The 25846-nt window shown below is 47.1% G+C and overlaps 1 protein-coding gene across 6 annotated transcripts in view; it reads left to right on the top strand.

Moving 5' to 3' along the window:
• Window positions 1–25846, top strand: part of LARP1 (La ribonucleoprotein 1, translational regulator) — a 64206-nt gene that overhangs the window by 36572 nt on the left and 1788 nt on the right. For 2 of the 6 annotated variants that reach the window (XM_040991803.1, XM_040992212.1), the window contains exons 5-19: window positions 569–697; window positions 774–980; window positions 1078–1240; window positions 2082–2226; window positions 7229–7403; window positions 7535–7704; window positions 11683–12075; window positions 12880–13003; window positions 13086–13291; window positions 13689–13795; window positions 14920–15071; window positions 16875–17019; window positions 20346–20455; window positions 20606–20733; window positions 22786–24935. In XM_040991803.1, the coding sequence (XP_040847737.1) occupies window positions 569–697; window positions 774–980; window positions 1078–1240; window positions 2082–2226; window positions 7229–7403; window positions 7535–7704; window positions 11683–12075; window positions 12880–13003; window positions 13086–13291; window positions 13689–13795; window positions 14920–15071; window positions 16875–17019; window positions 20346–20455; window positions 20606–20733; window positions 22786–22995 (2564 nt within the window). In that variant the 3' untranslated portion in view covers window positions 22996–24935. Of the gene's footprint in view, window positions 1–568; window positions 698–773; window positions 981–1077; window positions 1241–2081; window positions 2227–7228; window positions 7404–7534; window positions 7705–11682; window positions 12076–12879; window positions 13004–13085; window positions 13292–13688; window positions 13796–14919; window positions 15072–16874; window positions 17020–20345; window positions 20456–20605; window positions 20734–22785; window positions 24936–25846 lie in introns of those variants that run through there. The other 4 variants (XM_040991967.1, XM_040991889.1, XM_040992045.1 and 1 more) reach the window with 4 other exon arrangements.

Here is a 25846-nt window from a genome sequence, read left to right as displayed (position 1 = left end):
AGGATAAGGGGACACTCCCATTGCCTGATTCAGTGCGTAGATGCCCACAATGGCTAGGGCTGAGCAAAAGCTGAGAACCAGAAACTGAAACCAGGTCTCCCATGTGGGTATCAGGAACCAAATTACTTGAGCCATTACTGCTGTCTCCAAGGGTCTGTGTTGGTGAGAAACTGGAAACAAGACGCTTGAGTCAGGAGCTGATATTGGGTGTCAAACCCATTACTGCAGTATGGAACACAGGGCTAACCTAACTCAGCTCTTTGTAGCAGCATTTTGACATGTGTCTAAAGGCAATCTGGAGAGTGTTCTCTTGTGAGTACACTTGTGTCTGCTTCCAGATGAAGGCTGTCAGACCCTAGAGAAATCTACAGCAGGAGTTAACCAGGGGTGTCACCCTGAGGACCACTGGCCTCCTTAGTTTAGAAGAAAAAGGGGAAAAAATTTAGTCAAGATTACAAGCTGTGATTTGGGAACAGGGCAGGGGAGAAAAGGTGGTTTGGGTATGGTGGGAGTGGGGGGGGGAGAGCTCTCCCCTAAGTGCTTTCTCATATGCCCCTGCTGTTCCCAGGAAACAAACACAAGTGGGTTCCATTGCAAATAGACATGAAACCTGAGGTGCCCAGAGAGAAGCTGGCTTCACGCCCTACTCGTCCTCAGGAGCCAAGACACACACCTGCCAACCGCGGGGAGATCAAAGGTAGGCACTGCCCACTAGGGAGGGCCTGGACATCGAGACACACGCAGACCTGATCTGATGCACTCTCTCCCCTTAGGGTCTGAACCTGCCACCTATTTGCCCGTGCCCGTGGCCACCCCCGCCCCAGCCTGGCAACCAGAGACCAAACCGGAGCCTGCCTGGCACGACCAGGATGAGACCTCGAGTGTGAAGAGTGATGGGGCTGGTGGGGCGCGGGCTTCCTTCCGAGGCCGTGGCCGGGGGCGTGGTCGCGGCCGGGGACGCGGCCGGGGTGGCACTCGAAGTACGTGAGGCCCCTTTGGGCTCCGGGCTGTCCAAGGGAGTGCGGTGGGGTTGTGGGCAGGAATCTCCTTACCCTTATGGCACCCATTTCCCCATAGCCCATTTTGACTACCAGTTCGCCTACCGAAAGTTTGATGGTACAGAGGGGCCTCGCACCCCCAAGTACATGAACAACATCACCTACTACTTTGACAATGTCAGTAGCACCGAGCTGTACAGCGTGGACCAGGAGCTGCTGAAAGACTACATTAAGCGCCAGATGTGAGTGGGCATAAGTTTTCTTTCTGGACAGATGAGTGAGAGGCTAAAGCTTGCAGCTGAGCACGGTGGAGCTAGACACTGGACAGACTCTTTAGTGCTAGAAACACCTGCAACCCTGGCTGGAACTGCAGAAGATGGCCTTTCTCCCATCTTACGGCTAATTTTTCTGAGGTTGCTATTTGTTGCAGAACCATACTTAGCTTAAGGAAATAAGAAACAAACAGAAGAGGGAAATATCTGGCAGCCGCACTCTCAGAGTGTGCTTCATTGGTAGTGATAGCATTGATGGATGCTTGGTAACATTTACCAGTTCCTCACTGTGAACCAGGCTCAGTGACAAGTGCTCTGTAGGCATTAACGTTATTTAATCCTGTAGTTTTAATCTAACAAATTGATATGATCAGGATCTTTTATCCCTGTCTTAACGGCAAGCTCAGATCTGAATCCATCTCTAATTACAGAACATTCATTCTTAAGCACCATGTTGTTTTATCTCACAATTCAGTAGAGGGGAGCTTTACAAAGAATTGGAGAGTGACAGCAGAATGTTACCAGTGTTTTAGGAGCAGGAGAGAAAGTGTGCACAGTCTTTGAATTGGGTTTTAAAGGCAGGTGAAAAGTTTACCACGTGGGCCAAAGATCTAAAAGGGTAGAGGGAGTGATGTGACTCAAAAGTAGGGAGGATATGATGAGATAGTGTAACTTTTGGTCAGTCCTTAACACCATGTATATGTAGGGGGTCACTAGGCGAGGTCGGGTCGGGCTGTGTGAGGCTGCTGGAGAGCATGGCAGGGTGGTGGAATCATACTTCCAAGTGACACCTCTTCTTCCCTCCACTTAGTGAATACTACTTCAGTGTGGACAATTTAGAGCGAGACTTCTTTCTTCGACGGAAAATGGATGCTGCTGGTTTCCTTCCTATCACCCTTATTGCTTCCTTCCACCGAGTGCAGGCCCTCACCACTGACATCTCACTTATTTTTGCGGTAAGGTGCCATTACTGGGGCAGTGGCGTAGGGGAAAGATCTTTACTTCCAGAGTCAGAATTAGGTGTAAGGCAGAAATACGTGGAAGCATCTCCATCTAATGATTTGTGTTATAGTCCCAGGGCTTAGCTACCCTTCTCCCTGCCTTCTTCTCTCTGACAGAACATCTCAGACATTATGGAAGTAGACAGAACAGCACTGTGAGCCCATCACCAGCTTTGGCAGTTTCAGTGTGTGGCCAATCTATATTGCATTATTCCTGTGTCTGTTTCCTCTCTCGTACTAGATAATCTTAGATAGCCAAGCATTTCATTCCCAAATGTTTCAGTACACTTCTCTACAAAATGAAGACTTGCGGGCCCAGCGCAGTAGCCTAGTGGCTAAAATCCTCATCTTGAATGTACTGGGATCCCATATGGGTGCCGATTCTAATCCCAGCAGCCACACTTCCCATCCGCCTTCCTGCTCCTGGCTTTGGATTGGCTCAACTCCGGCCACTGTGGCCACTTAGGGAGTGAATCAGAGGATAGAAGATCTTCCTCTCTGTTTCTCCTCTTCTCTCTGTATATCTGATTTTCCAAAAAAAAAAAAAAAAACCAAATAAATCTTAAAAAAAAAAATGAAGACTTGCTTTAAAAATGTAGCCACAGTATCGTCACATCTAAAGACACGAGTATTGGGCCCAGTATAATAGACTAGTAGCTGGATCCTTGCCTTGTGTCTCCTAGGATCCAGTATAGATGCCACCGGTTCGTATCCCAGCTGCTCCACTACCCATCCAGATCCCTGCTTGTGGCCTGGGAGAGCAGTTGAGGATGGCTGCTTGGGCCTTGGGATCCTACACCCACATGGGAGCCCTTTTCAGAGGCTTCTGGCTTCAGATCGGCTCAGCTTTGGCTGTTGTGATTGCTTGGGGCGTGAATCAGTGGATGGGGGATCTTTCTCCGTGTTTCTCCTGTGTAAATCTGCCTTTCCAATTGAAATAAAATCTTTAAACAAACAAGCAAAAAACCACAAGTATTAATCCATTGATACCAACAGTTAATTTCAGACTCGCCCAGTTGACTAAAACTAAGAATTTTGTAAATATTTATTTTATTTTAGAGAGAGAGAGGGAAAAAAAAAAGGGAGCACAGAGCTAGTTCGAATAGCCACAATGGCTAGAGCTCAGCTTAGAGCTTCTGATTCTTCCACGTGGGTACAGGGGCCCCAACACTTGATATGTCTTCTGCTGCTTTCCCAGGCACATTATTGGGGAACTGGATTATAAGTAGAGCAGCCAGGACTCAAACCAGAACTCATGGAATACTGGCACCACAGGCAACCCATGAAAATTTTTTTTTTTAATTTTTTAATTTTTAAAAATTAATTAATTATTTGTTTTTATTGCAAAGTCGGATATACAGATAGAAGAGGAGAGACAGAGAGGAAGATCTTTTGTCCAGTGATTCACTCCCCAAGTGACCACAACAGTGGGGGCTGTGCCAATCTGAAGCCAGGAGCCTCTTCCAGGCCTCCCCTGTGGTTGCAGAGTCCCAAGGCTTTGGGCTGATCCTCTACTGCTTTCCCAGGCCACAAACAGGGAGCTGGATGGGAAGTGGGGCCGCCAGGATTAGAATTGGTGCCCATATGGAAACCCGGCACGTTCAAGGCGAGAACTTTGGCCACTAAGCCACGGTACTGGGCCCATGATTTTTTAATTTTTATGGTACAATTTTGTAGTTACTGGGATTCCCACCCTCTGAGAGCGAAAATAATCTGGAACTAACATATCCAGATGTGAAGATACAATGTAGTATGCATTTCTACTTCCAGACAAAGATGGACTTACAATGAAGCTGTTTACTATATCTTGACAATAGGATGCTGGACTCTCTGCCATTGTCCATGCCCACAATGATGGACATATGACTGTGAATGAAAAACTATACTTAAGTAATGATATAGAGGAACTGGGGGGTGGTGGATTGGAGCTGGGATAAGGAAAATACAAGGAGCCCTATGGAGCTATATCATAAAATAATAATAATAATGATGATGATGATGAAATGTAAAATGTGGAAAAAATCTGAAAAAAAAAATAGTTTATGAAGCTTAAGACCCAACAAGAACCTGTATTCATTTTGTATTTCTGGTGCTGTAGAGTAAACCTTAGGATGTAGTGATGTCAGCTCATGTGTTCATCTGTGCACCACAGTCTGTGTAAATTGAGTGACCTGGAGACCTTATCACGTGGGAGTTTTAGAGGTGTTCTCTCTTTATCCAGAGCACTCTGTATGTCAAGAATGATGTCTTCTTTTGCTTGTTTCTGTTGTAAGCAAAGCTGATATTGATGATCAGTTCTTACTGCTTCACTGGGAAAGGTGCCATGGTGACGGTCTCATCCTGCTGGTCTTGGGTGCTAGTTGCAACACTTTGAAGGAAAATGATGCCTCATCAGCTTCTCAGTTGATCCCATGGCTTTGGGCCATCCTCAACTGCTTTCCCAGGCCACAAACCGGGAGCTGGATGGGAAATGGGCTTGGATATGAACTGGTGCTGGGATCCAGAAATCTTAATTCTTAATGACAGCAGTATACTTGCTTGTTTTATTTTATAATTTTGAAAGAGTCGGTAATAGCCACTGACTTATTTCCTGAATTTTCACAATAGCTAGGACTGGGCCAATGGCCTTGGAACTCGGTCCATACCTCCTATAGGGGTAGTGGGAAGCTGAGTACTTGAGCTATCATTTGCTATCTCTTAGGATGCCTATAAGCAGTAAGCTAGGTAAATTTAGGAGCTTGGTCTGAATCAGACACAGTAATACACGGTGTGGCTGCTGCACCACTCAAGTGCCCTGACATTACTATATTTGAAACCATGAAAATTTTTTTATTTCCTACAAATTGTATTTTATTTAAAGGTTTATTTATTTTTACTGTAAAGTCAGATTTACAGAGAGACTGAGAGGCAGAGAAACATCTTCCATCACTGGTTCACTCTCCAAGTAGCTGTGATGGCCAGAGCTGAGCCAATCCAAAGCCAGGAGCCAGGAGTTTCTGGGTCTGCCACATCAGTGCAGGATCCCAAGGCTTTGGACTGTTCTCGACTGCCTTCCTGGGCCACAAGCAGGCAGCTGGATGGGAAATGGGGCTGCCAGGGCAGGAACCAGCGCCCATATGGAATCACAGCATGTGCAAGGCGAGAACTTTACCTGCTAGGCTACCATACCAGGCCCAGATTGTATTTTCATATCAAGAACAAAAATCAATTCTTTCATTTAAAAAAAGGCAAATTTGTATGTGTGTTTCTGTCCTTCCTTTCTTTGCTAAATGGACAAATGTAAAACTTGTACTTTTTCAGTTTTTGTTTTTGCGTCATATACATGGGAGCTTGTTGCATATACATTATTGTGGATGCCCCATGAGGAAACTTCGCTAACTTTTAAATGAACACTTGGATTTTTTTATTTGTGCAGTTGACTGATTGATTTGAGTGGCAGAGTTAGAGAAAGAAAAATAGATATTCCATCTTTTGGCTCACTCTGAAAGTGGGTATAGTCTGGGCCAGGCCAAAACCATAAGCTAGGAAGAATTCCATCTGGGTCTCACACATGGTCGCAGGGAGTCAAAACTCTTGGGCCATCTGTTGCTGTTGTCCCAGGCACATTAACAGGGAGTTGGATCCTAAGTGGAACAGCTGAGATTGAACTAGGTGAACCAGGGTTCACATGGAATGCCTATGTTACAGGTGGTGGCTTTGTGCTTTGTCCACAATGCTGGCATGTTTCCGATCTTATGTAATTTGCTTTCATGCTGGAGTGAACAGCTGTGTATATTTATCTTTTCATATTTTTGCCAGTGGTTTTTCAGTGTAGACTTCTGGAAGAATTGCTGAGTTCCACCCCAACAGCAAGCACATACATATTTCTGCTAGGTACTACAGCGCCACAGTCCCTTTCTAAAAGTTTCGACTTTTGCATCCTTGCTAGCATTTTATGAAAGTGCCTCTTTGCACCAATCTCACAGATCAAGCCTATGCTGTTACTATTTTTTTTAAAGATTTATTAACTTTTATTAGAAAAGCAGATTTACACAGAAAAGGAGATACAGAGAGAAAGATCTGTCTGCTGGTTCACTCCCCAAGTAGCTGCAATGGCCAGAGAGAGCTGAGTCCATCAAAAGCCAGGAACCCAGGAGCTGCTTCTGGGTCTCGACCTTGGGTCCAGGGTACTGGGTTGTCCTCAGCTACTTCCCCAAACCACATCAGGGAACAGGATGGAAGTGAAGCAGCCAGGGCATGAACCAGTGCCCATATGGAATCCCAGCACATGCAAGGCGAGGATTTTAGCCACTAAGCTGTCAGGCCATGCCCAGATTTTTTTTTAAAAGATTTTTAAAAGTAGAAAGCTTTCCCTTTATGGTCTTTACCCTTTTCCCCTGGTACCTACAACAGTTTTATCTGTGGATATGATGAAAAATGATGTGTGTATTTCTATGTTTTTACTTAAAAATTAAGACATAATAATAAGTCTTGAATACTCTGATCTGTAGCTGTTTTTTTAGACATGTTGTGTGCCTCCCCTGGAGCACATAAAAGCTGTTCTAGTGAATATGTAGTGTTGTGTGCGCATATAACGCCATAGTTCACTTAAGTTGTATTGTGGCAAGTTAGGTAGTTTCCAGTTTTTCCCCTTTGCATATATTATAGACAGTGCTTCTGTGAGAAGGCTTTTGTCCACATCTCTTACACCTGCTGTTTCATTGTGCAAATATTCTCTGGGACAGATTACTAAAAGTAGAATTATAGGGCCAGTGGGCAGGTGTGTTCTTCATGTTGGTTCCTTCCTTAGCTTGAGTGTCCCATATGTCCACCAGTGATGGGAAAATTGTGCTAGTTATTTTAAAGCACTGCTGGCGTTGTGCACAGTCTCAGGCTTGGGGGATCTGGTTGTCTGCCATATTCCAAAATCTCGTTCTATCGTAACCATTCATCTTTATTCTCTCCTCCCTGTGCACAGGCCCTTAAAGACAGCAAGGTGGTAGAGATGGTTGATGAGAAGGTTCGTAGGAGGGAAGAGCCTGAGAAGTGGCCCCTTCCTGGTCCCCCAATCGTGGATTATTCGCAGACTGATTTCTCCCAGCTTCTCAACTGCCCTGAGTTTGTCCCACGCCAGCACTACCAGAAGGAGACAGGTGGGTTCTCAGTTGCATGCTAATTGCATCCCTAATGCCCGTCATCTCCACACCTCTGCCCTCCTCCGTTTTCCTCTGAGTCAGAATCAGAAGGATGGGAGGGATAAGGACTCTCCCTTTCCACTCTGCAGAGTCAGCGCCTGGCTCTCCTCGTGCAGTCACCCCAGTGCCAACGAAAACAGAGGAGGTGAGCAATCTAAAGACGCTGCCCAAGGGCCTGTCTGCTAGCCTGCCTGACCTGGATTCTGAAAACTGGATTGAAGTGAAAAAGAGACCCCGGCCTTCACCAGCACGGCCCAAGGTGGGTGAACTATGTCCTTGCCCTTGGGTTTGAGGGCTGTACTTTGCAGTTCTTGGTGGGAACATCACAGAGACGCTGAGCTGTGGCTCTGTAGCTAGCCAGCTAGCCCAGATGCTTCAAGGTTGTGATGCAATTTGAAGTGACTGGTAGTGAGTCCAGTAAGGTAGGTATCACCTGTTTTTTCTTTTGAGGATCACCCTTTGAGCATCTTGCTGACACTTTTTTTTTTTTTTTTAAGATTTATTAATTTTTATTGGAAAGTCAGATATGCATAGAGAGGAGGAGAGACAAAGCAGAAGTTCACTCCCCAAGTGGCTGAAACACCTGGACTTCAGCCAATCCGAAGCCAGGAGCTTCTTCCGGGTCTCCTATGTGGGTGCAGGGTCCCAAAGCTTTGGGCCGTCTTCTACTGCTTTCGCAGGCCACAAGCAGGGAGCTGGAAGGAAAGTGGGGCTGTCGGGACTAGAATCAGCACCCATATGGGATCCTGTTGCATGCGAGGCTAGGACTTTAGTTGCTAGGCTATTGTTGACACTTTTAAATGACATCATTTAAGTGAAAATCACTCCCACCCCACTCTTCCTTTAAAGATGTATGTATTTATTTGAAATGCAGAGTGACAGAGATCTTGAACCTACTGGTTCACTCCCCGCAAAGGCTACAGCAGCCAGGGTCGGGTCAGGCTGAAGCCAGGAATTCAGTCCAGGTCTCCAGATGGTTTGCAGTGACTCAGGTACTTGAGTCGTCATCCTCTGTGTCGTGGAACACATCAGCAGAGAGCTGGATCAAAAGTGGAGCAGCTGGCCCTCCAATATGGAATGCCAGTATCGTATTTGGCAGCTTAGCTTACTGCACCACAGGGTCCATTGTGATAAGAGATACATACACACACACATATTTATTTTTAAACTATATTTTTATTTTTATTCACTTTTTAGATTTTTTTTTAAAGATTTATTTATTTTTTATTACAAAGTCAGATATACAGAGAGGAGGAGAGACAGAGAGGAAGATCTTCCATCTGATGGTACACTCCCCGAGCAGCCTCAACGGCTGGAGCCGAGCCAATCCAAAGACAGGAGGCTCTTCCAGGTCTCCTACATGGGTGCAGGGTCCCAAGGCTTTGGGCCATCTTCGACTGCATTCCCAGGCCACAAGCAAGGAGCTGGATGGGAAGTGGGGCCGCCGGGATTAAAATTGTTGCCCATGGGATCCCACCGTGTTCAGGAAGAGGACATTAACTGCTACTCTATCATGCTGGGCCTAAGATTTGTTGATTTTTATAGGAAAGACAAGTTGACAGATCTTCATTTCCCAAATGGCTGCAATGCAAGAGCTGAGCCAGACAGAATCCAGGAGCCAGGAACTTCTTGCAGGTGTTCCTCTCATGTGGGTACAGGGTCTCAAGACTTTGGGCCAACTTTCGTCCGATGATTCACTCCCCAAAAAGCCGCAACGGCTGGAGCTGAGCCAATCCAAAGAGAGGAGCCTCTTCCTGGTCTCCCACACAGGTGCAGGGTCCCAGAGCTTTGGGCTATCCTCGACTACTTTCCCAGGCCACAAACAAGGAGCTGGATGGGAAGTGGAGCAGCCAGGATTAGAACCGGCACCCATATGGGATCCTGGTGGGTGGATCTGCTATGCTATCACACCGGGCCCTCTTTTCATCCTCTTAACGAGAGCAGTCGATGTTCCCTGCTGGTCTAGATGATCTGGCTGTCGTTTCCCCCATGTGCATCTGAGCATGTTGTCCACTGCACAGCCAACAGCAGCTGAGGAGATCAGGTCCTGATATATGTACTCCAAAGTCTGGCCACACATCCTGTGATTTTCCCTGTGGATGGAGTCTGGCTCAAAAGTGACTTTTTCTGGGTCCACTGCAATAGTTCAATGCTGAATCCTCACCTTGCAAGCCTTGGAATCCTTCTGGGCCCCTCTGCCTGTCCTGGGTGTTCCATTTCTCATTGAGCTCCCTGTTTGTGCTTGTAGCCTGAGAAAGCAGTAAAGGATGGCTCAAAGCCTTGGACCCCTGCACCTGAAAGAAGCTCCTGGCCTCTGACTTCCAGTTGGCTCAGTTCCCACCATTGCAGCCATTTGGACAATGAACCAGCAGATGGAAGATCTTTTCCTCTGTCTCTCCTTCTCTCTGTATATCTGATCTGCCCTTCCAATAAATAAATAAATTTTTTGTGCCTGGCACAGTGGCCTAGTGGCTAAAGTCCTCACCTTGAACACGCCAGGGATCCCATATGGGCCAGGTTCTAATCCCGGCAGCTCCACTTCCCATCCAGCTCCCTGCTTGTGGCCTGGGAAAGCAGTAGAGGATGGGCCAAAGCCTAGGGACCCTGCACCTGTGTGGGAGACCTGGAGGGGGTTCCTGGCTCCTGGCTCCAAATCAGCACAGCACCCAGCTGTTGTGGTCACTTGGGGCGTGAATCATTGGACGAAAGATCTTCCTCTCTGTATATCTGACTTTGCAATATAAATAAATAAATTTTAAAATATATAACCAGGGCCCGGCGCGGTGGCGCAAATGGTTAAGGTCCTCGCCTTGCATGCCTGGGATCCCATATGGGCGCCGGTTCTAATCCCGGCAGCCCCGCTTCCCTTCCAGCTCCCTGCCTGTGGCCTGGGATAGCAGTTGAGGACGGCCCAAAGCTTTGGGACCCTGCACCTGCTTGGGAGACCCGGAAGAGGCTCCTGGCTTCAGATCGGCATAGCATCGTCCGTTGCGCTCACTTGGGGAGTGAATCATCGGACGGAAGATCTTCCTCTCTGTCTCTCCTCTCTGTATATCCACCTTTCCAATAAACAATATAATAAAAATAAATCTTTAAAAAAAATAAATAAATAATTTTTTAATGGATTTTCCAGATTTAAAACAAAGCAACATGCTGTCATACCCTCAGCCCTTCCTATCCCCCTTTTCTGGGAAATGTACCCTCCTCTCCCCCCTCCCCCCAGGCAGGGCTGGGGTGGGTGTCCGTCCCAGTCTGGCATTCCTTGCCTTTACTATACAATGACAAGGCCCAGAATGCTTGCCAGCTAGGCAATTGCCTACAGTTGGGGTATGTATGTATTTTTTATTTGAGAATAAGAGAACGCATTCCCCCATATGCCTACAATAGGACAAATGAGGCAGGCTGACGCTGAGTACCAGAATCCTAATTTTTCACATGCGTGGTAGGATCCAGCTGTCTAAGCTGTCACCACTGCCTTTCAGAGGCTGTGTTAACTCCAGTGAGAAACAGGCATGAGTCAAAACTATGCACTTCAGTAGGGGTGCAGATGTCCACTAGTCCAAATCCTCACCCTGAGTGGCATTTTTCACAGGAAGGAATCATACAGTGTCTTCTGGTGGACTTGTCCCCAGTTTCCTTGACTCCTGCCTGCTCTTAGTACCCCATGTCACTCTCTAAGGCTGTATTTCCAGTGGCTTTCCCTTGACTTTGTTATTACTATCCCATTCATAAAGCCTTAGGGCCCTAAAAAGAAGGAAAGAGAGGACACAGGCTTGTCACCGCCCGGATATATATGGAGTTAGTGTAGATCCCGGCACTGATGGTTGAGTGACCACAAGAAACTCAAGACTTCCACCTCTTCCTCGTAATATGAAGATAAAGGAGGGTTTAAATGGTTCTAGAATTAATAAAGTAATGTCTATATGGTACATAATGGAAAATCAGGCAGCACACTTCTAGCTTATTGGAAGAATAGAGTAGGCAATTGGATGAGTGGATCAGCCTGACCTATGGGGAGCGTGTGGACCTCCAGTTCAGCTCTGAGTGGAGGAATGTGGCCTTCAATGCGGCTTCTCTCCTTTCGTGGAGCTAGCTCTAAGAATTTCACTTGGGACTTTCCTAGTGTTCCTAGGGCCGCGGTCATCACTGCCTCATGCTGAGAAGTTTCCTTGTCCAGGTACCCCCGCCCCCGACCCTGCCAATGCTGACATCTCCCCTTGATCTGCTCCTTTTTTAGAAATCAGAAGAGCCCAGGTTCAGCCATTTGACCTCTCTGCCTCAGCAGCTGCCCTCTCAACAGCTGGTTTCCAAAGATCAGGATGAACAAGAGGAACTGGACTTCCTATTTGATGAGGAGATGGAGCAAATGGATGGGCGGAAGAACACCTTCACTGCCTGGTCTGATGAGGACTCTGATTATGAGATCGATGACCGAGATGTCAACAAGATCCTCATTGTCACTCAGACACCACCATATATGCGCCGGCACCCAGGAGGGGACCGCACAGGCAATCACACCTCACGTGCCAAGATGAGTGCTGAACTAGCCAAGGTCATTAACGATGGGCTGTTCTACTATGAGCAGGACTTGTGGACTGAGAAGTTCGAACCTGAGTATTCCCAAATTAAGGTGAGGTTCAGAACCGGCAAGAGCGTGGGGTCCCACATTGCCTACCTTCACTATGTAGAGAATAGAAGTGTTCTTAGCTTGACTGGTCCTTCCAGTCCAGCCCCTGTGCACTTATGTATGAGAAGAGGATGGTGACCCGCCCTTTGTTGGGTGAGGAAGCAGCGAGAGTAAACCTTACTGAGAGTTCCTCTCTGGGAACTGCCTGTTACCTTGCCTGCACATCTACATTCAGCATTGAAGTACATGGCTGGACATTTTCCAGGACTTGAATAAGGCTCAGATGGTCCTTTCTGCTCTTCTATCCTGAGGCTTATCTGAAAGTTTACGAGGCTTTTGAAGAGCTTGCTTAGCATATGGGAAATGGAGAGAAAAATTGTTGTTGCCTGGAAGCAAGCAGAATATCTCTGTTGTGAGTTTTTAACTCGTGAGATTACTTGGTGGTGAGCTGGCTAAGCCTGTGTCATAAGTAGCAGCCATGTGTTGGGTGGAGATGAGGAGACAGCCTAGCAACTGTCTGACAAGACAGTGACATGAAGTGTGGGAGCTACTGGCATGCCGGGGTCAGAGTGTGGAGTGAGTTTCTGAGGAACTGCTGTCTTACTGACCATAGAGCGGGCAGGACAGGTGCAGACGCTTCTGGAGTAGCATGCACACTCCCAGGAAGAGGGCTGAAGTATTGTGCAGTACCGGAAGTCCACCTGTGTGGATGCAGAAGTTGCCCTCTCCACCTTGCTATCAGTCCTGATTTCTGAGCCGACTAGAGTGGCGTACTAACATCTCTCTACCCCTCCATCTTCTCTACAGCAAGAGGTTGAGAACTTCAAGAAAGTCAACATGATTAGCCGGGAGCAGTTTGACACACTAACCCCAGAGCCCCCTGTGGATCCAAACCAGGAGGTCCCCCCTGGACCTCCCCGGTTCCAGCAAGGTGAGGGTTGGATGCTTAAGACTCTGGAGCACCCAAACTGGGGGCCTTCCTAGCTTGATGACCTGACTTTCTGCTTCTGCAGTTCCCACTGATGCCCTGGCTAACAAGTTGTTTGGTGCTCCTGAGCCCTCCACCATTGCCCGCTCTCTACCAACTACTGTCCCGGAGTCGCCAAACTATCGCAATGCCAGAACGCCCCGCACACCCCGGACTCCGCAGCTCAAAGACTCAAGTCAGACCTCACGGTTCTACCCAGTGGTGAAAGAAGGACGGACACTAGATGCAAAGGTGAGGATCTCTCAGCCTCAGTCTTTGTTCCACTGCTCCCCAACCCCTCCTTCCCCCATCCCAATTGCTTGCCTGAGCCCAACCAGGTATGTCCCTACCTGTTCTGTGTCCTTACACTGCCACACTTAACCTGGAATGGAGTGACCACATCTGCAAAACAGACTTGGTCTGGGGTGGTGCCACGAGTAGCCCAGAGAGGACCAGGTGGGAAGCCGAATCTCGGCACTCCTATCCTCCATTTCTTCATCTGTGAAATAGGCATTTCTGTTCCCAGCTCACATCTATGTGCTTTATCTGAAAGAGTAGATATGACTTGAAAAGGCCTGTGTTAGTGCTGCAAGGATGATGCTCCTCAGAGTTGTAGGTCAAACCTTAAGTCCTGGACTGATCTTTGCAGATGCCTCGGAAAAGGAAGACAAGACACAGTTCGAACCCGCCTTTGGAGAGCCACGTGGGTTGGGTGATGGATTCCCGTGAGCACAGACCTCGCACTGCTTCCATCAGGTGTGGGGCAGGAGGGAAGCGGAGACCAGACTACCTGTGGGGTGGTTGGTGGGTCATGAGTGACCAAGAAATTGGTGTGAAAGTTAAAGCCAACCTCACCTAAACCCTAAAATTCAGTTGGGTGGAAAGCATATTTCTCGGCTTAGCAAGGGGAAGGTTTCTTTCTTTTTCTTTTTAAGATTTATTTATTTTTTATCACAAAGTCAGATATACCGAGGTGAGGAGAGACAGAGAGGAAGATCCTCTGTTCTGTGATTCACTCCCCAAGTGGCCACAATGGCTGGTGCTGTGCCAATCCAAAGCCAGGATCCAGGAACCTCTTCTGGGTCTCCCATGCGGCTTTGGGCCGTCCTCAACTGCTTTCCCAGGCCACAAGCAGGGAACTGGATGGGATGTGGAGCTGCTGGGATTAGAACCGGCGCCCATATGGGATCCCAGTGCGTTCTAGGCGAGTACTTTCGCCACTAGGCCACGCCGCCGGGCCCAGAAGGCTTCTTTCTAAAGTTAATCAGCTGATACCAGATTTTTAGACCCATCAGACAGATTGTATCGTTAAATGATTTTCAAACTGGGTGTCTGCTGCCCATCTCTAGCAGGGTGGCCAGTGAGTTAATTAAATGCATTACTTAATAAATCTGTTGACCATGTCTGGGTGTTGGGCCCAGATTCCTTAAGCTTTTCAGTGATGTGACCCCAATGCTTACTCCTTGCTGGGGAACCTCCCGGCAGCATGTACACAGGATTGTCTGCGGAGGTGGCAGACTGCAGATAAGTGTGGTTTTGAGAAACATATCAAGGAAGTGACCCACAGTGGCCCGTGAAGGAAACTAAATGTTAAAAGTTATACATTCAGTGGTTAGAGGCTTTGATTTTGCCAGTGGAAGGTCTCTGCCTTTAAATAGCTCTGTGATTCTGGGCAAGTCTTCTACTCTATTAAACTACAGTGACCTCTCTAGAACCTTGTTAAGCAGATCCATGCATAGACGCTAAAGGCCTGATGCACTGTGTGCGCTACATTGTTCCGGATCCTGTCAAGAGCCTGGATCAGAAAGACTGAGTCTGAGGGTGGGTGGGGCTGCTGTGGGAACCCAGTGAGCAGTGACTCTTTCTCATGGCCTCTGTAGCTCCAGCCCCTCCGAAGGGACACCTACAGTTGGCAGCTATGGCTGTACCCCTCAGTCATTGCCTAAGTTCCAGCATCCTTCCCATGAGCTGCTCAAGGAGAACGGCTTCACACAACACGTCTACCACAAGTATCGTAGGCGCTGCCTTAATGGTAAGAAGTGCAAGGGGGAATTGGTGTGGACCTGTGAAGCCTTGCTTAAACCCAAAGTGCAAAAGCTGGGGGCTGGGTGGGATGCTGGGGAGCAAGACTTGGTGTGATGGGGAATAAGAAAGATTAAAGTGAAATTTAGGCCATTTAGTTGCAAATGCAGGAAACTAAAGAAGTGGCAGAATATTCCTCTTCTTTTGTCTTGCTTTTGTTGTTGGTGTGTTTGTGTGTGTGTGTTTGTATTTCGGACAAAATTGTCCATACCAAAGAAAAAGTATATGCACAACCCACAAGGTATCGTACTGTCTAGAAGACTTTTCCAAACTGGCTTGTGTGCCAACGCCAGCCAGCACTTTTTTTTTTAAAACTATGTGGTCGGTTACAGAGAAAGTTTAGCTGACCTCTGCTGTAGGAGATGGTGTAAGTTTCTCTAGATATTCTCATGTGTGCACTTTACTATTAAATGTCTTTTTTTTGTTGTTGAATTATGAAAATTTTAGATCCAAGTGGTCAGAAAGTGAGACGTCATGTAGCTGTCCCAGTTAGCTGGCTGTTGTGAAGCTGCTCAGAACCAGGGTAGCACCCACTTGTAGTTATTAATTCATCCGGCTCTCACTCTTGTCAGCAGAAGATGGTTACTCAGATCTGAGCTCATCTTCCTTTCTTCCCCTTTTCGTGCTCTGGGTATCACAACCACCACTGAAATGACTTGTATTACATACAGTTCATGCACTTAACGTTGTACGATGTGGTGGCTTTCAGTGTATTCAGTGTTGGGTCTATCACTAGAAGTGATCTTGAAACATTCTTCTTACCCTAAAAAGAAATCTCTTCTAGTTGCTACACAGAGATGGATAGGTGCGCGTGTGCGCGCGCGCACGCACACACACACACACTCACTCTCTTTCTCTCTCAGCTCTGAAATTGCTGGGTGCTTTTGTGTCTGTGACTATGCCTGTTCCAGACATCATGCACCAATGGAGTGCTACATCTGTCTTGTTGTGTATTGGTTTTTTCCCTGAAACATGTTTGTTGTAGCCAGTCATTCAATCCTTCTCTTTTTTATTGCCAATCATATTCTGTTGTGTGGGGAGTTTTTTGGTTTTTGGTTTTTTTGCCTACACAGTTAGCACTTGTTAGACATTTGAGTTGTTTCTGTTTTGGGCTGTGATAAGTGATACTGCAGTACTCACTCTTAAAAAATTTGCATTTATATTCAATCGGAGGGTGGCATTGTGGTTGGTGGTATGGTTTCAATATTTCGTGTTTTGAGGAGATTTGAAAACTGCTTTCCAAAGTGATAGGACAGTTTTATGCTCCTTTTAGAAGTATATGAAGATTGCAATTTTTCTACATCTTCCCAACAGCCATCGCATGCTAATGGATGTGAAGTGGTTTTGGTTTGCATTTCTTTGGTTGCTAATGACATGTTGAATGCTGTTTGTATGCTTATGGGTCACATGGGCCATCTGTTTATCCTTGGTGGAGATATGTCTGAAATTTTGATCCTTGTTTTTTAAAACTGAGAATTACCTGTTGATGCCTACTTTTGTCTTACTTGAGAGTAATCTTGGTTGAGCTAAGCTGGCACCCTAGTTCATAAACTGGTGCCACTGCTTTTGGCAAGGCTCAAGGACAGAGAGGCAGTAATACCCAGTAAGTATAAGCTGACTGACAGAAGTAAGAGATGACTAGCGAGGGCGTTTGGAGGAATAGAGGACTAAGTTATTTTCTCCCAAGATCCATTGTCCTTGAAGCCAGGGCATTGTGACCTTGACGTGTTCTGCATCCCTTCTTCCCCATCAGAGCGGAAACGCCTGGGCATTGGCCAGTCTCAGGAGATGAACACTCTTTTCCGTTTCTGGTCCTTCTTTCTCCGTGATCACTTCAACAAAAAAATGTATGAAGAGTTTAAGCAGCTGGCTCTGGAGGACGCCAAAGAAGGCTACAGGTAGGTGGCTCTGGCTGATGTCTGGCATGGGGGCATGGGAGCCATCCAGAGCTGCAGTTTTCCTCAAAGATGTGTATAGTTCACATGGTTCACACAAATGATCTAAAGTGATTGTGCCCATGGTCCAGAGTTTCTAGAAAGCCCATAGATAACCAATGTCGTTACAATCTTGTAGGTGCTTTATACCTGTAAACGAGGATATACCCATGTTGTCTCTTATTTCACCTGCACCCCCTTTTTGTTTGTAGAGATGGCCAAGAGGCAGACCTTTAGCCTAGCAGTTCCCACATTGAAATTCCTGGTTCAATTTCTGGCTCTGGCTGCTGGCCCAGCTTCTGTCAGTGAGGAACCTAGGAGGCCATGGTGATAGCCCGAGTGGTTGGATTCCTACCATCCACATTGGAATCCTGTATTGAGTGCTGGCTCCCAACTTCTAGCCCAGCCCTAGTCTCAGCAGTTGGAGGCATTTGGGGGAGTGAACCAGTGGGTAGGAGCACTGTGCACTCATTCTCCAATCCTGTCTCTTCCTTTCAAATAAATACAATGAAATTTTCCTCAGAAACAGCTTTGTAAGACCTTCTCCCAGATTTTAAAAATTAAATGTTCTCTTCGTAAGAAGTTTGAAAAAGAATTTATAGAAGTTTATAGAAGCTGGAAATGGGGCCTGGCACAGTGACTCTGAATGGCTACATCCTCATCTTGCAGGCGCCAGCATCCCGTGTGAGCACTGTTTCATGCCCTGGCTGCTCCACTTCCCTTCTGTCTCCCTACTTGTGGCCTGGGAAAGCAGTTGAGGATGGCCTGATGCCTTGGGACCCTGCACCCCTGTGGGCGACCTGGAAAAGTCTGCTGGCTCCTAACTTTGGCTCAGCTCACCTCTGGCCATTGTAACTACTTAGGGGAATGAGCTAGCAGATGGAAGATCATCTTCTCTGTCTCTCCTCCTCTCTGTGTATCTGGCTTTCCAGCAAAACTAATTGAATTTTTAAAAATAAAGGAAAAGTCAGGTGTCAAAGATTAACTGCTCAGTTTGTCCCCTTCCAGGCTTTGTGTGTGTATAGAGGAACAATTTACAGATTTATGAATGAAAATGGGATTGTTCTACATAAATTGTGAAATGTCTTATTAAAAAATTCTAAGCATTTTTTCAGTGTCCCTAAGTATGTTTATGAAACACTTTTTAATCATAACTATAATAACTTGTATTACTCCATTATGTGGATTTATCATGATTTTTTTTTAAAGATTTAATATTTTTTTAAAGATTTGTTCATTTTTATTGCAAAGTCAGACATACAGAGAGGAGGAGAAAAAGAAAGGAAGATCCACCTCCCAAGTGACCACAATAGCCGGTGCTGCGGCAATCCGAAGGCGAGAGTCAGGAGCTTCTTCCAGGTCTCCCACATGGGTGCAGGGTCCCAAGGCTTTGGGCCATCCTCAACTGCTTTCCCAGGCCACAAGCAGGAAGCGGGCCGCCGGATTAGAACCAGCACCCATATAGGATCACGGCATGTTCAAGGCGAGGACTTTAGCCGCTAGGCCATGGCACCAGGCCCAGATTTAATATTTGATAGAGTGTTAGGGGGACACATAGTGAGATCTTTCACTGGCTCTTTTTTTTTTTTTAAGATTTATCTTTTTATTGGAAAGGTGGATTTACAGAGAGAAGGAAAGACAGAAAGAAAACTCTTCCATTCACTGGTTTATTCCCCCAATGGCCACAATGGCTAGAGCTGAGCCAATCCAAAGCCAGGAGCCAAGAGCTTTACCACAGAAGTACAAGGTCCCAAGGCTTTGGGCCATCCTCTACTGCTTTCCCAGGCTACAAGCAGGGAGGTAGAAGGGAAGTGGAGCAGCTGGGACATGAACTGGTGCCTTTTAGGATGTCAGCACTTGGAGGTGGATAATTGAGCCATTGTGTTGCCCCCTCCCAAATTGGCTCTCCTGTTTTCATATGACCACAGTGGCCGCATCTCAACATAAAGAATGCTCCGCATAGGTCATAGGCATCCGAGGGTTTGGATTGTCTTCTATTGCTTTCCCAGGTACATTAGCAGGGAACTGAATACAAAAGTGGAACAACCAGGACAAGGATCAACACTCAGATTTTATCAGAGCATTCATGGAATGCTGTCTGCTGGCATTGCAAGTGGCAGGCTAACCTGCTTTGTTACACACTGGTCCCTCTTGTTTAAGAATGCCCACAAATGTCTTTCTGTATGTTTAAATATCTGTTTATTTGTTTGAAAGGCTAAGAAATCTTTCATCTGCCATATGACTCCCCAAAAGGCCGTATCAGCCAAGGCTGGGCCATTCTGAGGCCGGGGACTCCTGATTTCCCTTGTGGATGCCAGGTACCCAATTACTTGGGTCATAATCTACTATCTCCCCAGGTGCATTAGCAGAAAGCGTGATTGGGAGTGGAACAGCCAGTGCTTAAAGTAGCTCCTAATAAAAGATAGGGATGTCTTAAATGGTAGCTTAACTCACTGCCCCACATCACCCACCCCTGATTTTCCTTCAGTATTGTTAGATATTTAATATCTAACAGTTATATTAACATTGACTAATAATGCTGCTATAAGTTTTTGTCCATGTGCAAAATAAAGTTTATTTATTTGAAAGGTAGAAATCAGTATCTCCTACCTGCTGGTTTACTTGACCAGATGGTGAGGGCTGGACCAAACCAGACAGGAGCTTCATCCTTGTCTCCCATGTGGGTAACAGGAACCTGGGCACTTGGGCTGTCTTTTGCTTTCCCAGGCATGTTGGCAGGGAGCTGGATTAAAAATGGACGACGTGGAGTTCAAATTGGTGCCCATGTGGGATGCCATTGTTGCAGGCAGTGTTTAAGCTGCTGGTCTGTAACAGTGATTCCTATGTGTCAAATCTTAATCAGCATTTTTGGCCTTTTCTTGGCATGTATTTCTAGGAATTAGGTTTCCAAGTCAAGTCTGCTGTTTGGTTTGGTCAAGCGGCCATACACAGCACCTAGTCCAAGGATGAGCAGCTTTCTCTGTAAAGAGGCAGACAATAAATTTAATGTATTATTTGTTGGCCGTGGGATCATTGTCTCTTCCTATAGCAAAAAGCAACCAGAGGCACTATGAACAAGTAGGTATGAAGAGGTGTAGATGAGGGACAGGGCATGCTGACCCTCAGCACACTAGAAACATCTTAGACTATTTCAAACGGGCCTTTGCAGCTTGTTGGCCTTTTTCTCAGGATAAAAATAATGCTCTGTTGAAGCAGTTTGATAGTTCCTCTTGCACACAAACATTCATTTTGTACCTTGATTTTGTTGATGTTTGTTCTGTGTTTTCTAGATATGGTTTGGAGTGCCTTTTTCGATACTATAGTTATGGCCTGGAAAAGAAGTTTCGGCTGGACATATTCAAGGATTTTCAGGAAGAAACTGTGAAGGACTATGAGGCTGGTGAGAGCAACACTGACTCATGAAACTTGGGCTTCTCCCTGTCTATTCTCCTGTTTTAGTGGGGTCTCCCATGTGTTGTGTCACAGCCCTCTCCTCTGAGCCTCACCTTCCTGTCAGTCCTACTCCTCTACCTCTCTCCTCTCCCTACAGGCCAACTCTATGGGCTGGAGAAATTCTGGGCCTTCTTGAAATATTCCAAAGCCAAAAATTTGGACATTGACCCCAAACTGCAAGAATACCTCGGCAAATTCCGACGTCTTGAAGACTTCCGAGTAGATGTGAGTGAAAGCCTGTTTAATCCTGCTTTTCCTCGGAAGAAATTGGACCAGGAGTTGAGATGCTAGAATTCTGACCCCAGCTATGCCACTACTCAGGGACCCTTATCCCTGCCAGTTTGAGCTTTATTGTTTTTGTTTTGTTTTGGTTTGGTTTGGTTTGTTTTTCCTGTGACTGCAGGAGAGTGGGAGGAGAGATTGTGAAGAGATGGAAGGTTTGTTCCTATCTCAACCTTCTTACTTCTCTTGGTAGCATCATTACATCATGTCCTTCTCCTCCAATCCCAACACCCTCCTTGCTGTTCACCTGTTAGCCACTAGTTGATTGAAATGAGTGCCCAAAATAATGTATTTGTTCTTTTTGTGAAGGACCAATCCCAGAAATTTGTAAATTGATAGCCATTTATCCATCCATCTTGTTGGAGCAGTGCCTCAACAGTGACATCCAGTGGCAGGTCTGGGCTATTGCTACAGAATGTCAAGGGATGGGGGGGCTGGGAGTAATTTAAGTAGAAACTGACAGAAGACAGGAGAGACTAATAAAAAATTTTTTTCTTCCAAGAATATTTACTGTTTTAGAGATCTGAGATCTCTGCTACCCATCTTATTCTCTTCAGACCTTTGATAACAAAAAGCAAAACAAAAGTAAATGACTGCTATTTCTCAGGTTTATTTTTCTTTTTTTTTCCTCCCCTCTTAAACCTAAGGAATAGTTTGTTCTGTTTTTTATTTGATTTTGTGTCAAGATTTTTATTTATTTTTTATTGGAAAGTAAGAGGTAAAGAGAGAGGAGAACATCTTCCATTTACTGGTTTATTCTCCAAATGGCCAAAATAGCCAGAGCTGTACCAGTTCTAAGCCAGGAGCTAGAACTTTCTGTGGGTCTCCCACATGGGTACTATGGCTCAAGGACTTGAGCCAGCCTCCATTGCTTTCCCAGGCCATAAGCAGGGAGCTAGATGGGAAGTGGAGCAGCCAGAACTCAAACTGTCTCGCATATGGAATGCCCGTGCTAAAGGCAGAGGCTTAGCTTGCTATGTTATCATACTGCCCCCCTTGTTTCTGTTTTAAAGGTTGATTGATTGTTTTGATAGAATTCTAGCAAGAGGGAGAGCTTCCATTTACTGGTTCACTCCCTAAATGGCCTCATGGGCCTAGCCAAAGCCAGAAGCTCTATCTGGAGTTAAAACAGGTCATACTGTTTTAATAGGCACACTTTCTTATGCTGTAATCCAGCCCCCTGCTAATGATGGCCCAAGTGCTTGGACTCCTGACCTCAGCCTGACCTAGCCGTTGTGGCTGTTGGGGAATGAACTAGTGAATGGAAGAACGATCTCTCTCCTCTCTCTTCCTTCTTGGCCACTCTGCCCTTCAAATATAAAACTCTTAAGAAAGAAAGTGACAAGCTTATTTTTTCCCTTCTTAACTACTCTGTCCATTCATGAAGGGAGGAGTTTCAAGTGTAGAGAGTTTTTGTGACATGTGGATTTGTTGGTGTGGAAGAAGTTCCCAGCACCAGTGTTGTTGCTCATTGTTACGGAACTATTGGCAACAGGGTAGGCAGGGTGGGTCATAATGTGATGCTGCGTTCAATGTCCTGTTCAGGGCTCAAAGGAGCATCTGGGCCTTTTGGGCTGTGATAGCTCCGCGCCCTGCAGGCCTTAGCCAAACGTCACCTCCTAAGTCGGATGTCCCCTGTCAGGCTGGGAACAGAAACTTACCTGGATAAACACCTGGCCTTTGAGAATGAATGGACCTAAATTTCGTCTTGGCTAATTACCAACTGTGAGATACTTCTGTGCTTTACTTTCTGTAACTGTAAAATTGGGTAATCACGTACACATGAGAAGGTGATGAAGCCCCTGTGAGAGAACATGTGTAAAACAGCACACTTCTGGGTGTGAAGAAATGCTTAGGACTAGTAATTTTTTTCTAAGGTTAAACTGCTTGTTATCTGGTTTCAGAGGTAGAAAATAGATCTCTTGACAGCCCTGGCAAGGAAAGAGGGAGGCATTTTGCCCCCCTTATCATCTGTGACTCTTCCATGTGTTGCAGCCCCCCATGGGTGAGGAAGGCAACCACAAGCGATACCCAGTGACAGCAGGAGGCAGTAGTGGAGAGGGCAGGAAGCGGTGCCCTTCACAGTCTTCCAGCAGACCTACCACCGTGATCAGCCAGCCCCCTACTCCACCCACCGGCCAGCCTACCCGGGACGATGCCAAATGGACAAGCCTGCACTCGGATACACAGACTTTGGGAAAGTGAAAAGCCCTTTAGGCCTGGGGTTGGGGTGGGGGAAGGGGTGGGGTGGGCAAGAGTCCATGCGGGTGCCCGGTCCCAGGAGAGGGGACACAGAAGGGGCAGGCCTGGAGATGTGAGGATGGCCTTGATGCTAAGTAGTAGTATCTACACCATTTGGGCTATTTGAGGTCCCCCTGGGCAGGAGCCTCCACGCACCCCCTTCCTTCCTCTCTCCATGACTCTTCACATCCTAGCTTCTTCTAAGGGGGGAGGGAAAGGGGGGAGATTTTTTTTATATATATATATTATATATATATATATCAAGTTTTAAATTATTGATAGTTTGTCTGGATTACCAAAATCACTTTGCAGCCCTGCCTGTGGCTGGTAGGCCACAGTCCTGGTCCTACCCACCCCCAGCTCCTGCTGTCCCCCTCAAGCCAACTATGCAGCCCACAAGAAGGCCCCGTGGGCCCCATTGCCTGGCACTGTCCCACAGAAAGCTCTGGCAGTGCCCCCCGGGCCCAGGAGCCGCCAGCCCCTGGATCATTTGGGGATTACCATCACCATGTTCTCTCCCTACCATGCCCTTCTGCCATCTTCTGGGAGAAGGAAACCAAAGGATCTACAAGTGGGGAGTGGGAGAGCGTTCAGCATCTCCCATCCCACCCCCCAACATGCCCTTACTCCCCAGCCCAGAGAGACGCTGCTCATACCAGAAAAGACTATTGAAAGATGATTTATTTTATTTTTCTCTGACCTTTACATCCTTGGGAAAATGAAAAAAAAAAGAAAAAGGAAAAAAAAAAGACAAAATCGACCATAAAAGACCAAAAAAAAAAGAGAGAGAAGAAAACAAAATCAGAAACTCCCACCTAATCCACACAAAGTGATGTCTGCCCTCTCCTTAGGATTTTTTGTTTGTTTTGTTCTTGGAAATAATATTTTTTTAAAAGTTGCCTTATTGTGGAGCGGGAATCTGAAATAATACCCAAATGCCTGTTTTCCTCGGTGGAGTCCACCTGAAGAGCTCCCACCTTCTCTGGATGTGCCTGGGCTTGGACTGGCTAGAATCTTCCTCTGGACTGAGTTGCATGTACAGTGCCTCCTGCTGGAGGCGAGAGAGTTGGCAGCGGCTCTCACCTGAGCCGTGCCCACAATACCCCTGCTGTTGCATCGTTTGAAGCTGACGTCCTGTGTCTGTACACTGCTGCCACTGTTGTGTCCTCGCTCTGCTTGCTGTTTCCTCACGCCAGGCCCCCGGCCTGCCGCGAAACACTTCATCCTACCCTCGGAACCCCCAAGGCCAAGTTTGCTTCAAACTGTCAGCACAGTTGGCCTGGCTCTGGAACACGTCTGTCCTCAGCAAGGACTCGTCTCACCTGCCCCACAGGGGAAAGGCAAACCCCGACAGCCGAAGCTCAGAAGGGCTTCTCAAGTTGGCCTAAAGAAGATGCCACTCTCCTCTTGGGTCTGGGGATCTCCCAGTCTCACATTCCCCTCTGCAAGCCATCTCTGCCCACCCTCCAAGTGACCTGGCCCGGGAGCGAGGGATGAGGAGGAGTTGGGGGCTGGGGGGAACCCTGCCAGTTGGTGAAGCCTTGTGGCAGGAAGGTATATGTGGACATAGAGTATACCTGACTTCTCTTCTCCAGCCACTGACTGCTTGGGTTGGGCCTTTGAATGACAATGAAATGGCTGGAGTCTGCCGTTGTCAGAAACTAGGGAGGGTGGGAAAGGACTGACCCACAAAGACTGGCACGTGTGTTGGGTATGGGCGTGACTGTGTTCACCCCCAGTGGGAACTGGGCAATGAGAAGTTGGTGGTCTCACTGCTCAACTGTGAAACTGTTGATCCTGCTCTTCAACTGGTTCTCTGTTGGGCCCACAAGTTGGGAGAAGGAAACAGTATCCCAGGCTGACAAGGGCTTGCCCTCTGTCTTGCAGGGTATAGTGTTGCTTTAGCCTGCACCTTTCCCCACCTCTGCCCTCCCAGTGGTTAGTATAGGAAAGCCTGTCTCGGTCCCCGTGACCCAGTCATTTGATTGATTGGTGTCTGGTCTTGGCTCCAGTGGTGGGACTCGAGGCTTTCCCTATGGTCTGGTGCCTCCCCGACGTGGTACCTGACGCTGGACTCTTCTTGGACCCTTTGCTTCCCTTGATAAATCTCCCCCTCCCCTCCCCCACTTTTCTCTTGAAGCTTCCAGTCCTCAGCCTGTACTGTATCCACCACCACAGAAACCTCAGTGTTTGGCCTCTGCTGGCCTCTGTGGAAAGGCTGTTCTCACGCAGAGTTGACTCCCAGGGCAGGGGCTGCCATCCTCTCCCCGGTCCTCCACAGACACCCTTGGAAGAGGAAGCCCCTTGGGGTGTGAGGTGAGGACTTCATCTCAACATAGGCTGAGGAAGGGGAGGGGCTTTTTTTTCTTTCCTTTTTTTTTTTCTTTTTTTCTTTTCTTTTCTTTTTTTTTTTTTTTTGTAACATGTTAGGAGTTAATGTTGCAAAGAGTAGTTTACATCTTCACTTTCTGAAGACACTTGAATTTAGGACCGATGTATCTGTGACTAGCATGCCAGGAGTGGCAGGGGCTGGCAGGCCTGGCTGCTTTACACCCTTCGCCCTATGGGGGCCCAGGACCTGAGGCACAAACTGGCATCCTGCCCACACCCCTCTGTCCATCCCACAACCCCTAAGTCTGGTCCATGCAGACACGACCTTCCGGCCCCAAACATCAGAAGGTCTGTGTGCCTCCACCCTTACAGGAGCAGGTTCCCGTTGGCCTGCCGTACCCTCCCCACAAATCCCAGAGCAGAGCAGGGCCACTGGCTCCTGCCCCAGCCTGGACCCCTGGGGCTCAGAGCTGCTGAGCCCTGT

The sequence above is a fragment of the Ochotona curzoniae genome, unplaced genomic scaffold (genome assembly GCF_017591425.1).
Source record: "Ochotona curzoniae isolate NIBS_2020 unplaced genomic scaffold, NIBS_Ocur_1.0 contig_1, whole genome shotgun sequence".
Lineage (NCBI taxonomy): Eukaryota > Metazoa > Chordata > Mammalia > Lagomorpha > Ochotonidae > Ochotona > Ochotona curzoniae.
This window is presented reverse-complemented; position numbering and strand designations above follow the sequence as displayed.